Genomic DNA, 17,182 nt, shown 5'->3' with positions numbered 1-17,182 from the left:
TCGTATCTTTCTTTCCTTTGTCGGTTAGCCTTAACAATTACAATAAATAAAAACGTATAATTGCCATCAGCTTGTAGTGAAAATTATATATCAAAAGTCTAAGATTATTATTTATATATCTATATAGAGTATCGAACTAAAACGTCATGATTATTTTACTAGTGTGTGTGTACTTTGTGGCTAACTGTTGGCCTCTATTTTATTTTTTTCGACGCGTTCTCAGCTTTGACACTCTATCTAGACATATAAATAATCAAAAGTCAACAGTCGTTATTTGTTATTAAAATAGGCTAAATCTCCATTGTAGTTTTGTATAAAACGATAGATGCAATGGATTTATGCTTTAAGAAGTTTTCATTGCAATTTTGCTTAACCAATGTGATAAAAGGCGTAAAAATCTAACTTATTATATAATTACGTCCTCTAATATGTTTCTTGTAAACGTTTGATTGTAATAGACATAACTTTTCATTATTTGGCATTTTAAATTAACAGTGGATTTCAGCGAGCCTCTACTAATGTATGTTTGTGAACTCATAAATTCTAATTTAATTAATTTTAATCTAAGTATACAATTTATTTATTTAGCCTCTACGTTAACCTCTATAATTATTTGTAAGATGCTGACGGCGGTAGACAAGTGCAAGCATGTCTTAAAGCTACTCGTAGCCAGGGCATGAAGCGGTCCACTCGCGCATAGACGCCTGGATAGCCCTGTCTTGCACATCCTCTTCCCCAAGATACAATACCTATGAAGTAAAGAAGAAGAAATATTAGTACATCTTACTAATATTTCTTATAACAATACGTTAAACATTTTGTAAAATGTATTTTCATTTTCATCGTCTACAAAGAAAAAAAATGATTTATGTACTCACCAACAATAGTATAATGTGGCTGCGCCATAAGCAAGGGTCCACCGGAATCCCCGGTGCACGAATCTCTCTCGGGTGCGTTTGCGCACAACATACGCGGTGTAACTTTCCTGCGACCGTATCCAGCGCCTCTACATTCTTCTTGTGACCAAATTTGTACTTCCGCCTGAAATTAACAATATTTGGGGTAAAAATGAAAATCAAATCAAATCTTTGATGACATTAGTTTTTTTTTAATAATAAAAACGTTTAAAACGTTTATAAGAAGGTAAAAGTAACAGCCTGTAAATGTTCCACTGCTGGGCTAAGGCCTCCTCTCCCTTTGTGGATAAGGTATATTCCAAAAACGGGTTGATCGATATAAGAAATTACACGAACTGAATTCTCAAAAAATTCAAATCTGTGTGTCAAAATATTTGCTCATTCACAATGGCGATACAATGCTACTGAGTGAATTAAATCAACAATAATAAAAAGTGTTTGCTGCAGTTACTATATTTGTACAAACAATGGAAATATAAATATAGATATGATATGATGATGATGATAATGATGAGATGTGTAGACTGTAGACACATTTCCGACAGTGCTAATAAAAACTATGCGCGAGTAATACCTAAGTTGTACACAAGTAATACCTAAGTTGTATTTTGAAGAAGATATTTTTAATCACTTGAATCTTCTCTATTTAATAATGTCATTAAGCTTTCCGACAACTTACTCTACCTACATTATCCTACCAATAGCCTTAACTGTTAATTTTGTTTTTGTCACAGTGTCTTAATTCAAAACTTACTTTCATGGGGATACTAGATGGAGGTCCTTTTTCAATTGTGCTACCCCATCCAGATACAACAGCATCTACTCCTGCAAGTGTATCTTCATCATCTAGAAAATGAATTTGCTTAGGTACTTTGCTTTTTATTCCTCCTTGCTGTTTATTTGACTATATCGTTGGTCTATTGGCTAGATTATAAGGACACAAATTCTGGGGTTCTGGGATTAATAGTTATAGGGTTTTTCAGTAGATAAATTATCAATGTTGCCCAGCGATTCCAGGCTTTAAACTCCCGTTGGAAAGCATGTAAATACGTTAGTCCTGCACCTGAACTCTTTCCGATATAATGGCGGAGAATGGTCGATGTAGGCAAAATCGTTCAGGAAGACTTAACTGTAGCTGTATATATTTTAGAAATTGTTACATCAATGTTTACGTCTTTTTAAGAACAAAAACTTATTAAGAATATATGTGAAAACTGTTGCTTAAAAAATATTCAGTGGTGTCATATAATTATTGAAAATAGGATTATAGAAAATATTGATTTTAACAAGATATACGTTTTAACATACCAGGCAAGCATGCTGGGCGGTACAGATTATCAGGTATAGGCTCTGCGAGCCTCAGTACAGCGATGTCATTGTCGTACGTGTATCGATTGAAGTCTGGATGCTGGAACACGTGTGACACGCGTATGCCTTCTGATCTTGATTTGTTTACGTCATGTTCTCCCACAAGTACAGTCAGGCGGGATGCTTCCACTCTGTTCAAAAATAATATATTAATAATATTTTTTAGAATATTGAATTAAAATAAATTTTGTTTATTTTGTTTTTTATATAAATATGGAGTGACGTAGTTTAATTACAGGACATAAGGATATAATACTTCCATCCCATGCTTGCGGATAGAAAGGTTTGTATTTCTTAAAATGCCCATTTCTATGAGCTTATAACATACAAGCAGGTGGCCCATTGATCTGTCTGCCTTCCTAATATAAATAAATATATGTATATTGTAGATAATAGCTGGAAGAGGACAAACACGGGTAAGTGGTCACAAACGCCTTTAGACATGAGCCGTTGTTAGAAGTGTAACTCTGTCCACGTGCTAATTAACGTACGATGTTATGGTCGTTACAACTTGGCTCACTCAGCTTTCAAACCGGAATATAACAATACAAAGTGTTTGGCGATAGCATTATGAGTGGGTGGTATCTACCCAGATGGACTTGCACTAGGTTTTATTACATGTAGAAAGTCGGAAGTTAGGTCCAAACAAGAATGCTTGGAGACTTGTAACAAATATACATAAGATCATTAACACAATCTAACCACACGTACAAAGTAGTAGATTCGTGGGTTACAAACAATACAATATAATTAATAGATTTTTGTAATATATTTTTTTAAATGTACCGAAATATTGTCTCTGTAATTTAAAGTACGAAGTATCGGTAAGTTTTTTTTTTAGTCAACTTTCAACATTTCCTCGTTTTGATGAAATTCAATTCGAATCAAATGGAAACAAACTTTCGCTTTCATTTCGCGGTTATTACTTTCATTGTTAGATAAACGTCGATTTAATATATTTTTTTGCGTAATTACAGCAAATTCAGCTCCAGCTTAAATTTGTTTCTAACAAAAACCACATAACGGAGTCGAAGCACGTCGCAAATGAGCGAGACGATCAGTAATTGCGTGACGAAACGAAGAAAAGGTGCGCGGGCGCATCCAACTTGGCTGACCTAGACCCGATTTGCCAAGTCTGACCTTGGTACTACATAAAAACATACTGGTCCGATCCACACCATACAAATAGTGATAGGTGATCTATGTACAATTCCTAACATATTCTTTGTAAAGTTAAAAAAATTACTTACATCATTTTATTTTTATTTTATGTAAGTTTCTCGTTGTAAAATATTCTCATTTAAAACGAGCTGTCTTTACACAAGATGAGAATCAACTTATACAAACACTTATCATGCATAACACGAATACTTTGAGGTCAGTTGTGTAATTTGAAAGAGCCCTAAGGCAGAGGACACATTATTTATATAAAGGGCTGTTTTGAAAGTTCTTTTGTTATGTAAAATATAATAAAAAGGTCTTGGATATATCGTTATTATTAATATTATAAAATTTGGGAAAGTTTTTATAATCATTACTTTAAAGATATTTTGAAATCATTGTAATAAACGCACAATCAACGGGCTCTATCGTAAAACAACAACATTTATTAGGCCGTATGTAGGTAATAATACATTTTAAGTGAATTATAATACCTATATAATCATAAGATTAATTTCGATAACTTTTCGTCATAATTTATGCAACGTATGATTTTTTTATTGATCTTTTATAATGTTTCCGCATGCGTTGTACTAATTCGAGTTAAGAATTTTACTTATGTGGCTGTAGAAGTTTTTAATGGAAATAAGATTTTATATTATAAGAGTATGGTAAACATCTTTTCGTGTCTTAAACTATTATTTGTATACTAATTCGCCTAAAGATAGGCTGTATAATTATTTAACAAAACATAAACTTTCAGATTATTCTTATGAATGATAGGTTCGCATTATTAATAGTATTTGCAGAAATAAGTAATTTAATTTGAATGCACTTGATAATTTACATCTTTTAATTTCACTTGTTTATTACAATCACCGATTTGGAATGTGGATTGTTTCTAAAATAAGGCCGCTAATGTACTTCCTTATTCAGATTTAGAGATACACAGGGCTGACAGATGTCCAGGCTTAAGTCCGACACATTTGTTGGCTTTTTACGGTCGTTTCAATATTAATATTTATATACGAGTAACGAATAACGTATTTGCACGCAGCGCTTGCAGAAAGAGCTAGGTAATGCTGAGTATTATTAAAATCATAACCGTAACATTAAACGTACCTATATCCTGATTTTGAAAAGTGGTCTGTCGAATCTGACTTGCATTTTAGAGCCTGACAACCCTGATACACTTATTATTCAATTATCGCATTCATATGCTTGGTAACATTCGTCATCAGAACCGTTGTTCCGATCTCAAATTGTATTGTTTTAAAGTATTTTTAAAGTTTGTATTGTTTTAGTTATACAAAAGAAGACATTTATCGTTTACGTACCTAGGTATATCTAACTACGTAAGTAATGTATACGTAAGTATCAAAGAGGTTTCATATGATAAGCAATGGATGTTACCTACCCTTTAATTGCAGTCGATACTTTTGCGTATCGATTCGAGTATTTTTCCAAGTAAGTGGGTTATAGCAGCGTAAAATATTACATTGAATTTAAAACAACATTTATAGTGACTCATTATGTTTTTATATATTATCATTATTTTACCATCGCGATAAAGATAAAAGAACACATCGATAAAATGTTTGCGCTGTTGAATTCCAGTTTAAATTGAGACATTAGGATAGACATGGAATGACTGTGAACTACTTACAGTTTTACTGAAATTCCACAAAAACATATAGTCGCAGCGTGATGAAGAAGTTTTGAACTTACTAACGATTTACGAGGAGAAAAGGTCTTTACTCAAGAGGTTCATATTAACCGTTTCTTACTTTACTTTAAGGACTAATTTGTTTCTTTTTTTTCTAAGCTCCTTTGACTGCAAGTAGTTTCAGTTTAGGTTAATGCCAAAAATCCTAGCACACTTACATCCCTCGAACCGACCCCAAACTGTTCTCAATATAAGTAATATAGACAATATATATATATTAATCAGCAGTAACTATAACATTGATCTGTGCAATCCTTGCAATTGATATTTATTTCAAACAAGGAGTCTGGTTGTTAGCTCTTCACTTTTATACATTGCTCAATGATTTGTTTTATGAAAGCAAATAATTTAGCATATTTAACACCTCTTCACACACATTCATTTAACAAAAGCAAATAAATAAGTGAAATTTAATTAAAATATGTTCGGTATTGACATAACGGTTGTTATTTAGCATTAGCCAATAATTATCAACTTTCACCTTCTGAGGGGCCTCACCTAAAATAATACCATTGTTTGCAAATGTGGTGTCCAAATTATATTTACTAATAGTTTGTCATGAGATGTTTGCTTAAATATTCAGACATATGTAATGGCTTTAAAATCTGTTTTCTTTTTTATATAACCATCTACTGCATAAATTATAAGCTTTAAAATCCTTATGTTATGCCATGCGCCACTTCGATTCATTAATAGGCAATTTTTAAAAATCTTATAAGTAGGTACCTGCTCATAAATTGTACATCACGTATTTATAACAATAATAATAATTTAAACTCTTGTAATTTCCAAAATCAATATCTTCGCTCGTAGTTTCGATTAAAATAAAACGTGTTTAAATATATTTTTTATTGAAATCATGAATAAATCAATCTGACAAGAAAAAACAAATTTATTGCAGAGTGCGCCGTTAAAATGTGAATGCATCGTCTGCTTCGACGGAAAGTAATAACCCCATTACTGTAGGGCTATTCTGTAAGAAGAAACTCGAAACATCGCAGAACACGAGCGCATAATGTCAGAATGTGATATGCGACAGTCACTATAATAATTGTGAAATTTATAAGATACACGTATCAAAATGGTGTATCATAGTGAGTCAGTTACACATTTCACGAGTGAGAAACGAAGTGATTTTTTTACAGAATTGCGATGCTGTATCGGGAATGTAAAGGTTTGTTTGGTTGGAACTTTTATGGAGTTTATATCGGCAATTTATTCAGTCTGACCCACGTATTGCATATCTCGGTCAAAATCCAAATTTGTCAACCTAAATTTTTATAAAACTTTAAGAAGAAAGAAATAAGTATTACTTTAACTTTTATTTTTTGTCATATGGACGGGGAAAGTTTCAATAATATTTATTAAGGTGAAATATATTAATATTCGTGACAAATGTGACCATATTTATGATACAGAATAATATAAACGCATTTGTCGACTGTTTCCGGAAATACGATGTTTCATTCATATATATTTTTTAATGTATACGGCTTGGCAGTAGGGCCATATGGAAGCTTACTGAATGAGGTACCACCTACTAATCACATAATCTACTGTAATACAGCAGAACTCACTGTTGGTTTGGAATGGCCGGTTTAAAGGGTAAGTTAGTCAATGTAAAGTAACAAAGGACATAACATCTTAGTTCCCAAGGTTAGTAACGCTTTGGTGTTGTAAATAATGATTAATATTTCTAACGAGGCCAATGTCTAGGTGATGGTGACCACTTACTATGAGGTGGCTCATTTGCCCGTCCGCCAACCTATTGCCTATCTATGTGTATAGCTGAATACTGTAAGCCTATAAATTATTTTATATAAAATATTTGTAAATAATCATTTAAGGTTGTATAGCTTTTAGCTATTGAGTTATATTCAATCACAGAATTATATAAATGTGATGAATACTTTTTGGTTTGACATTTTTATAATAAAAGTAGAGGAAGAATATTTATGAATTTGACATGGGAATGGTTAATCTGGGTTGAAAAGCGGAAGATAATGGATGATTGTAACAAAAGCTGGAAAAATAAATATTGTAAACTATATTAAATATTGTTAATTATTTGACGTTCCTATTTACTTGAAGCTGGGTCTTCAATACACTTTTAAATCCTACTTTGCAGCCAGCATAATAAGTATATTAAGTTATTTAAGTAAGTTAGTTTTTAAGTTAATTAATAATACTTATTTTTATGTTACGACGTGATCTGAAATATTATAATATTATAATTATACCAACTCGTAGACACAATGTGTGGCGGTGATGAGGTGATCTCTAGCGACGACTGTGGCTCCGCAAATCAGCTTACCGTCTCTCTTCACTGCCGCCAGCCAGGGAAATTCTCCAGGAGTGACTGCTCTTCCACCCACTACCCGAGCGCCACGAACAATCCCACACGCTGAAAAATATTTACCAATAAAAATAATGAAAATGCGAACATTGTATTTATTTCAGCTTTATCTACATTTTCCCTTCCCAACTCAACTAAGTAGTTTCAAAAGCTTATTTGAAAGTAAATTCAACGTTTTATGTATAGCTTCTTGGCGACTTTATTTCTCCTAAAGAGTATTTGGATTTTGACTAATCAGTCATTTAAATAACTATTATTATTTTATTATTATTATTACTATAAATTTCTTTCTTAATTATTGATGATCTGTATATTTTTAGTAAAAATCAAAGTAAGATCTGCCAACGATATTAAACTCCATAAACCACACAGTAATTATAGTAAAAAAATATAATTTTGAAGGTGCCGACTGTTGCAATGTTAATGACATTAAATAAGTTAAAACTTTAGCTACTATTACCTTTCAAAAAACTACTGAAATACTATTTAAAAAATAAAATTATTTAAAATAATTATTAAACTTAATCAAATAACCATCTATATAATTATAATAAAAATGTAAAACTTCAAGCAGAACTTTATCAAAAATGATAATATTAAAATTTAATAAGTACACTAGCTGTTGTGTGAGTTGCGCTTGTTCTGTTAACTCGTGCATACATTTTACTTACCCTCTACTTTTTTAATTGCCTTACCCCACAAAGAGTTAAGTAAAGCTTTGTTTAAACGTAATTTCTCATTAACTTCAATTGATATATTCTGTTGAGAAATGACTTAACCTGATCGCAACTGTCATTTGAATAATTTAAATATCTTATGCCAATCACTTGAATTTTTAAATAAATATTATTTAGTTCCTTTGTGACATATCATCCTACATTACGGATCCTACTGTGCGTTCTTAATGTAGGTATGAGGAAGATAGTGGGATTCCGTTATTCCATATCATGTTTCATCGTGTAAAAAGTTTTTGTTCTCTTTATTGTATTTATTTTTGACAATCACCAATTATAATAAATGTAATCTGATATTATACAAAAGTTTTTCATGCCAGTCTTTTTAAAGATTTTTATCTCTACTTGAAAAAGAAATGACAGCGTCTTTTTCAGCTCAAACAAATAATTATATTATTTAGTATTTTATTATACACAGATAAATCTTGACAGTGTATGAAAACATATACCTGTTTTTGGTATTTATTTACATTTCGGCAATACATATTCTACATATAATTATGAATTTAGTATGAGTTAAGAGTGATTCGAATTTTGAATTGGAATTATCGAATTCGTATCAAATTAAAAATATATGGTCAAGTAGTGTTTTAATATTTCTAATTTCAATCAGAATTTGTTTACGTGCGCTACACATTCATAAGTTGACCAGCGAACTATATATATAAGTATCAACTTTAAACTGTTTTCGTCAAGTAGGTTCGGAAAAGATAGTTCTGACAGAGGAATTGGAATAAAAGCATAAAGGGTTTCGATTTTGATCGAATGTGTGCAATAAAAACTTTAGGCAACCTAGAGTTTCTCAAAACTAGAGTTTTGCAATGATAAAAAATTGGAAAATGTGAACTTATGACAATTTATTAGCAGGTGAGGTCGCAATCTAAAGCCCCATGACTAGGGGGTACGTGAGCCAGTTTTTTTTTTATTAGAATCACAGTGAGGACCTTGCAGCTAATTTGACGACGAATTTACGAAAAACAATAAATTCATTCATTCAATAAAGTCTATCTGTAGAAGGTTTTGAATTTGACGTATACGATTTTGATTCATGATTCCTATGACCCTGATCAGATCGCGCCTGATTCCAACGGACATCGCATTCTGAGGTGAGCGGCACAAATAATATTGATGAGAAGACCAGATAAATACTACAAATTAAATAAAAAGTTAGTTACTTAATACTTATTCAGAATAAATAAAGCACATGTTTGGAATGTAGATTTGACCGAAAATTATTTGCATAAAAATTATATGAGTTTATGGATACTTTTTCCTGCATTAAAATAACACAGGTATGTTAATTATATGTCCACACAAGCTAACATGTTAAAGATTAATAGCCATTTCTTCAAAAAATTAAACATTTATCTATGACGTTAAGTAACCAGTGAACAGTTCCTTTGTTTGAAGAGACAATCATAACGGAGCTCAGTGTATGAACATTACAAAATTTTGCGTTTAACTGCAGCTTAAGTGGGTTAATTCTCGGCGATAACGAAAATGAAGACCTGAGCTATCTGCATAATTACAGAAAATGTTTAAGAGAATTTAAAAACATTTAATTATCTATGTATCTTTTTTTTCACCATTATGTACTAGACTTCTGACACTATTCGATTTTTTTTTTCACTGTTACGACTTTTATTTTTTTATTATAAAGATAATGGTCTGATGTAAAGGTATTTGCAAGTATGCTTTGTCATATTCGTCGTACATTTTATAGTGTTGTATATGAAAAAAAAAATGTTTAACAGTAGTTAAAGACTAGCTGTTTCTTGCGACTTTATCTCTTCAATCGTAATTTATAAACGTCCTTATTCGTATTATATATATTTATGATATATTACATTACAATCAGTTCAGTGGAGATTAAACTCAATGAAGTAATATACAGATATAATTACTTTCGCATTTATAAAATTAGTCTGGGTATCGCAAGTTGCGTTAACAACATCAGGCAATTCTTAACCGTGTTGGGTTCCTTTCAAACTACTTAATGTAAAGTAGCGATCTTGTAAGTACTAGTAACGTTTTGTTATTACGTGAAGCATTGGTAAGGAAACTACAAACTTATTGAACGCCGCTATTCCATGATTCAATATTATGCTTGAGTAATAAGCTCTTCAGTAGCGAAAGTTTCCATGTCAAGAGCCTAGACCTTATTAAATATGCATACAATTATATGAAATAAATCTTAAGATAAGTGAATTAAATTAGATGTCAATCTCTTGATGTGACGTAATATTTGTTTTTTAAATAAATATTTCTTTGAGAACATGAAATGGTTTTATAACATTTTAAATTATTTATTTACGTATATCAGGCCTTTGTTCGTATACAAAATTTTTAGTAAAAAAACATATTTTTTTATATTATGTGACGTCTATTAATTAATGCGGAATACATTGAATAGACTTAAATAATATTAGTCCACGTGATAGATTGCTCTGGATTACAATTGTGGTTGTCGTCAATGAAGGTAACGGGCTTATTATAAAGAAATTCTGTGCACTTAGTATTAAAAAGTTAATACAAGTGATAATTGCAATTAAGTTAGTCTTAAAATTTTAAAAGTCTATGTATATCCTTATGAAGATGTTTGCAAGCGTTCTTAAGGAAGTCATTGATTTATGATATTTAGACTTATTTTATAAGGCTATAAAATAATAAAATATCTTAAGAGAGCTATTCGCTTCACCATAGGATAACTCTTTAAACTCAACCTTTGACACAACTATAAGCAACAATTTTAACAACTTTATGCATTTTTATTAAAAGGCTAGCTTTCACCAACGGCACCACCTACCTGAAAGTTATTATAGTTTATAATCATTGCAATAAAATAATATATTAAAAAAAAAAATTAATACGTTTAAAAAATCAAGTCAGGTATATATAATTCAATTAAATTCAGTAACACAGAAATTAAATGTCCGTCTGTTTGTTACGTCATCTCTAAACCACTTAACGATCGTAATGAAATTTAAACAAACAGGTGGCTTGGGACCTAGATTTGAACAGGATCTGGACATATTTAATTGTATTTGATTCACATACATTCTGTAATTAAAATGATGGTAAAGAGTAACTGCTGAGTTTATTGTCGTTTTTTCTCGGTAGAATGTACATTTCGGCCTGGTGGCTTCAAATTTAATCTATTAATTGAACAGGTTTCTTCAAAAGAATTTGATGAGATTTTCATAGAGAAGGTTTTAATATAGACATATAAAATACGAGATGAATCGAAAATTTTCCGGTCTTTTTTAACGCGAACGGAGTCGCGGCATTCATCTATATATAATAATCAAAACCTCGGTTAAATGAGACAGATGTGTAGTATTTAGTTTTTATAAATTAAGAAACATCAAATTTAATTTAACAATTTTCCAATTTAAATAAAAACTTTATAATTTTTTTCTTTGTTGATTAATTCTTATTTGTTCTCATTATATTTAAATAGCTACTAAAACCTTTTACGAGAAAAAGGATTTTTATTATACAATTACAATTTTTTTATAGGTATAAATAGATGATAGATCATAGGAAGGTAATCAGTAGGCGCAGTGTGTCAGTTGTATCTGCTAAACTTTATCAATGGAACAGAAATAACTCGGCAAATCGGTCACATCACCATAAAATATCCGGGGCAATTAACGAACTATTGTAAATCGTTCAATAAAAATTTAGCGCAATGTGTGGTCCGATATTATTAACAATTAATGGCATTGACATAGTTTCAAAATATTTATGTAATTAAATATTCACTAACATTTGGTGTCCTACTGACCGATTTCGGTCACTGTGGCAAATGAACGGAAACTAGTTAATTGCACTGTAGATGCTCTTTTAGGGCACAAAAGTGTGAACAAACACAGGCGTATTCATTATTACTAACTTCAATAGGTCGGCAATTCGACACTACCGGAGATATATCAAGAGTTATAACCGATGTATGGACTTTGACCCTACGTTATTTCCATTTTCTGGCAAATGAGAATTTCATGACAGAAAAACTTTCAAGCTCCTCGTGGCCAATAGATCCATAATATGTATGTATATTATGGGTATTGATACTTATTAATCGTGTACATTATACTTAAGATGATACTAGATAAACGATAATTATTAATTTCAGTTCTTTAGGTGAAATATTGGTATATAGAATATATATCTATTATCTATCTTCTTATCATAAAAAAATGTATTATAGATAAAACTAAGTAAAAAGCATTATCTAAATCATCAGACTTTTATTTATTTGGGTATTGGTCTTACTTCGATAACCTGCTATAAGTCGTCGAATTATCACTTTTTCTTTATATCAATGAATCATATTTCTTAATAATTAATTTAAAAGGAAATCTTCTAAATCGAAATACTTCTTAAACGATACAAGATTATTTTTTAAATTTCGAACCCCGTTACTATTTTTAATCAAAATACTTTTTGCAATCTATGTAACTTTTACTTGTATTTTTTTACTTAATAACAGAAATGTTATAATATACAAATCAAACGAAGAAATAAATTGCTTTATGTCTACATATATTTTAATCAAAGTGAAGCCTGTGGTTACAAAGGTCACATAATTCAATCTTACGCGCCCTACTAACATCTTTGCTAATATTTTTAGTAAAAAAAAATTACCATAAGAGTACTTACTACCAAGACAAGTTGACCGATACAATTTATAACTAACCTTCAAATGTGATTAAAATATGTTTTTTACACAAACAATTATTGGTACCAATATATTTAAAATTACGAGAGTTATCTATTTACGTTAAAAAAAATATGAGTTGTTGAATATTTATTTAAAAAAAAGATTACAGATAAATTAAAAAGATAATAAACTTCACAAATTTGACCTCATTATGAAGGTGAGTCAATATAAAAAGGTTTGTACGAGAATATGAGATAATTATTTATTCTGCTCCTGTATTTTACTGCAATATTTGAATATGATTTATAAAAAAATATATATTAGTATATATTATTATTAAATTTAACTCTAACTATTTATACAATAATATAATTATTTATAGATATTATTAGTGTTTGTTTGTTTTGATATATCCCACCTCTTTTGCGGTTTATACAACACTAGTGTAAGTGGAAGACTCTCTAAAAACACTAATATATTAGCTCACGTATGTGACGTAAGATAAGGAACCGAATCTGAGTTTATTTAGAAATAAAAAATGAACACTTCACATGCGTGTATTAATCGATTTCCTTTTTTAAGTGTTTTTATAACATTTCATCAAGATATCTCCGCATATTAATTTAATAGGAAGCTTGGTTCCGATAATTGAGTGATTGGAACTTTTTTTATTAAGTTTAAAATTTTAAGTAAAATTAATTCTACGTTTACTTTAATTAATACTTAATCAAATATGTTTTTTCTTTTTAATGGGCATATATTTTAACTTTGTTTTTGTTAATTTAATATCGAATCGACCGATCGAAGTGACGAACCAATATCAAAAAATATATATATCTTATAATATAAAATCTATATTAATTACCGCCATTATTACGCTTATCACTTACCAAGACGTAAACACAATGAACATTCACATACATTCGAACACAATTTGTTTTGTACGAGCCTGCTACACAACACTGCGTAACACGTGAAACATCCACTGAAGTTTCGTGAATGCTTTGATATTAATTATAAGGAATTAGATTGATATTAACACTCACTGCAAGGCTTGCAGGCGCTGGCGGATGCAAGCACAGCTAGAAGGCACAAAGCGCGAAACATGTCTGCCGGAGTCGCAGTCCAATCTGGAGGCAAAGGGAGACGCCGGCCCAGCTATTATAGGCCGCGGGCGGCGCCTCTGATAAGGCCTCGGGGCCAGGGTGATCGGACCAGGCCAAGTTCACGGATACGCGTCGACTGAACGCAGACCGAGTGACACTGGTGGGCGACGCGTCACCCCACTGCTCTCGCGGCCCGGGTACATCGCACTGGAGGATGGAAGGATTAGATAGTGACCTTCATATCTATTCAATAGTTCAGTTACGGTCACCCGAGTCATTGGGTCACCGAAATTTAGGCGACCGATATTCGAAAGTTTCGGTGAACATTCCACTAATTATTTCTCTGGTCCCCGTTAACTGTTGCATTATATTCAAGGATTACGTTCGTCGTTTATAGTTGTGTTAATTATTTTATTATTGATGAAAGATTTATTTCCGGTTATTTATTACGTGGATTGAAAATAAATCGGTCATTCATCATCGAATTGTTGTTCACTTGCATCAGCTCTAAGGCATGTTATAACATTAAAAATTGCAAGATGGCCATTCATAAGCGGCACGAGTAATGTATACCAGTATAACGGAACTGAGCACCTTGCGATAAGTTTCGCCCAATTCTTCATCGATTCTTATTTGGCATAATAAAGTAGTGACACATTCACTTTATTGAAAGACAGAGAAATGAAAAGTCACATTGCGATCGTTCATGTATATTAAATTAAATTATTCTTTAATTCTTCTAAATTAAGATCTCTTATCTCAGGATAATGTTGCATCACATAATATTAATGTGTTATTTGTATGTCGTTGCGTCGCAGTACAACATTTTATTACGTAATTTTTTGTTGCAGCAAATGCGACGTCTGTGACCTAGATCGATTCTAGGATTAGCCTCTAATAGTACTACAAAATTTAAAGGCTGATGAATGATCGAAATTATATTCTTAAAGAAATACGTATCAGATATTCTTATCAAATAAATCAGGTAGATAAAATGTATCTACATCTCTTCACGATTTTTGTTGATGTTTAGGTATCGTAAAAGTGAAAATATCGGATAGCCGATTAAATGAAATCAAACTGAAGTAAATAAAATAAACTTTTAGTAAACCAGCTTGAATGAAGCGGTTTTACAATTTAAACTTCATTTTTACTTATCGTAAGATAAAGTTTTAGTTTAACGCCCTACTTTTATAAATTCGCAGTTTCACACAGAAATTGGTTTTATATTAAATTTTAAACATAAAATCGAGAAATTTGTGTAAAAGTTTTTACACTTTAAAAATGTACCTGACCTTGTTTTATCAATTTTAGATTTTACTGAGAAAAATAAATAGATCAAAAAATTTGTTTTTTCATATGTGATTTTTATTAATACTTATAGGAATTTATTTAATGCTTAACTACGTTTCATTTAATTATAATTACATTATACACATTTGTAATGTACCGTAATTATTACAGAATATTATTGTTTAAATACGCTTTGACAGCATTTTATTGTGTGAATTCATCGATTTAAGGCAAATGGGATGACCATTTGTTGTAAATAAATACAGTGGGTATTTATTTTAACAACAACATTGTTATCGTAGTTATGACTAGGATGCACTCGGTTTCGTTATTTTTGCGCATTAATCCTCGTTCGAGCTTTGTTACGCAATGTGTACATACGTAATTTTACCCGCTGCCGGATGGACGAGCGGCTCTCTTTATTTCTTTTATATTTGGACAATCTTGCCCAACACTTTACGTAATTCCAGGACTAAAGCGACGTTTAATGTTTTGCAATTTTTTCGATATTCTGCGACACAGTCTTCTGCGCAGTTGTATTGACCTACCATAAAATTTTTAAAGAGTATAGTCACTTCCATGTGTGAAATCGGATGCAATATAAACAAGTTCCATTGCGCTGTTTAAATAATGAAAGAATTATAAGAATACGAAGAATTGCTTTGATGAATGTATTAATATTTCGATTGTTGTGGTATTTTATTTTTCTCTTTAAGACGAAATTTCTTCTAGAATGTTACCCTGAATCTTACAATCTGTTGTGATATTTTTTTGTATTAATAATAATAATTGGATAGACAATGGCAAAAGTCCAAAAAATTTGAAGAGCAATCACCGTATAATTGTAGTTCTTTTTGTAGTACATTTTAAGAGAAAGTATAGTCATAATTGGCGAGCGTTCGATTTCCCATTACATAACTCGAAATTTTCAAAAGCGATATTTTTATTTGAAAAGCATAATTCAGTTACTAAGTTGAAAGTATGTGAATGCATTAAAAGGAATGAGTTCACACAAATTCTTGGTTAACTTGCATACAGCGCCACAGCAATTTGGCGCCATCCTACTTTCTTAATTATTTACCGGTCGCTATGATATACAATTACTGATTTACTGAATATCCCTTGACCACATTTAATCAGCCGAAAGCTCGCATGTCCAGTTTTCGTATAATTTTTATCAATGTCTCAACAAATAACAAACGTTGATCTCTTAAAGATTTTTATTATTATTAATTAGCTTTAGATATTTTATAAAAACCTATTGACATATTAAAAAAAAAAAAATTAAAAGTAATATGACAAGGAAAGCGTTATTGTTAAATGATTGTAAATTTAATAAGTTCAAGGTATCTTTATCTATGTAACCCATATGAGAAAACCATATTAAGTGCTATATAATCGTGAGGTATGCGCTTGACACATAGATAATATAGTTATGGGCCCAAGGGTCTGTCAAGGGTGGACTATGCGATTACTATCACTATTTGAGGCAGAATCTGTAGACAAACAATATTGGCCTTGGAACGGTTTAATGGGCGTGTGTGCGGTGGAAAAAGCCGTTCTGCCTGAATCAGTGAAGACCGCGTAACTGTGCCAAGGCAATGGCGCGCCCGTATATTGATAACGATGCAGCCTTCTGCATGTGACAAAAGTAACAATATATATATTTTTGAGTTTCTTTATCGTTATCTGTAGTCTAATTATTGTGTTCTTAATACATGTGCCATATGGACTAAGTCAAGTCAATATTATTTTCTTGTACCTACGATTGGAATGCGCAAATTGAATTTCAGAAAATATTACAAAAGTAATTTATATTTATAAGATTTCTCAAAAATAATGAATATTATAATTAATA

The 17,182-nt window shown here is 31.0% G+C and overlaps 1 protein-coding gene across 1 annotated transcript; it reads right to left on the bottom strand.

The window, feature by feature from the left end:
* Window positions 1-525: 525 nt before the first annotated feature.
* LOC113393085 (trypsin-1-like) lies at window positions 526-14,207 on the bottom strand. The gene is made up of 6 exons (XM_026629785.2): window positions 13,972-14,207; window positions 7,417-7,576; window positions 2,226-2,416; window positions 1,672-1,763; window positions 879-1,041; window positions 526-749 (listed from the first exon to the last, which is right to left on the bottom strand). Exons 1-6 carry the CDS (start codon window positions 14,030-14,032, stop codon window positions 610-612), a joined length of 807 nt encoding a protein of 268 aa, XP_026485570.1. The 5' UTR covers window positions 14,033-14,207; the 3' UTR covers window positions 526-609.
* Window positions 14,208-17,182: the final 2,975 nt, after the last annotated feature.

This window comes from Vanessa tameamea, chromosome 12, assembly GCF_037043105.1.
Source record: "Vanessa tameamea isolate UH-Manoa-2023 chromosome 12, ilVanTame1 primary haplotype, whole genome shotgun sequence".
Taxonomy (NCBI): domain Eukaryota; kingdom Metazoa; phylum Arthropoda; class Insecta; order Lepidoptera; family Nymphalidae; genus Vanessa; species Vanessa tameamea.
Note: the sequence above shows the minus strand (reverse complement) of the source record. Positions and strands in the feature narration are given on the sequence as shown.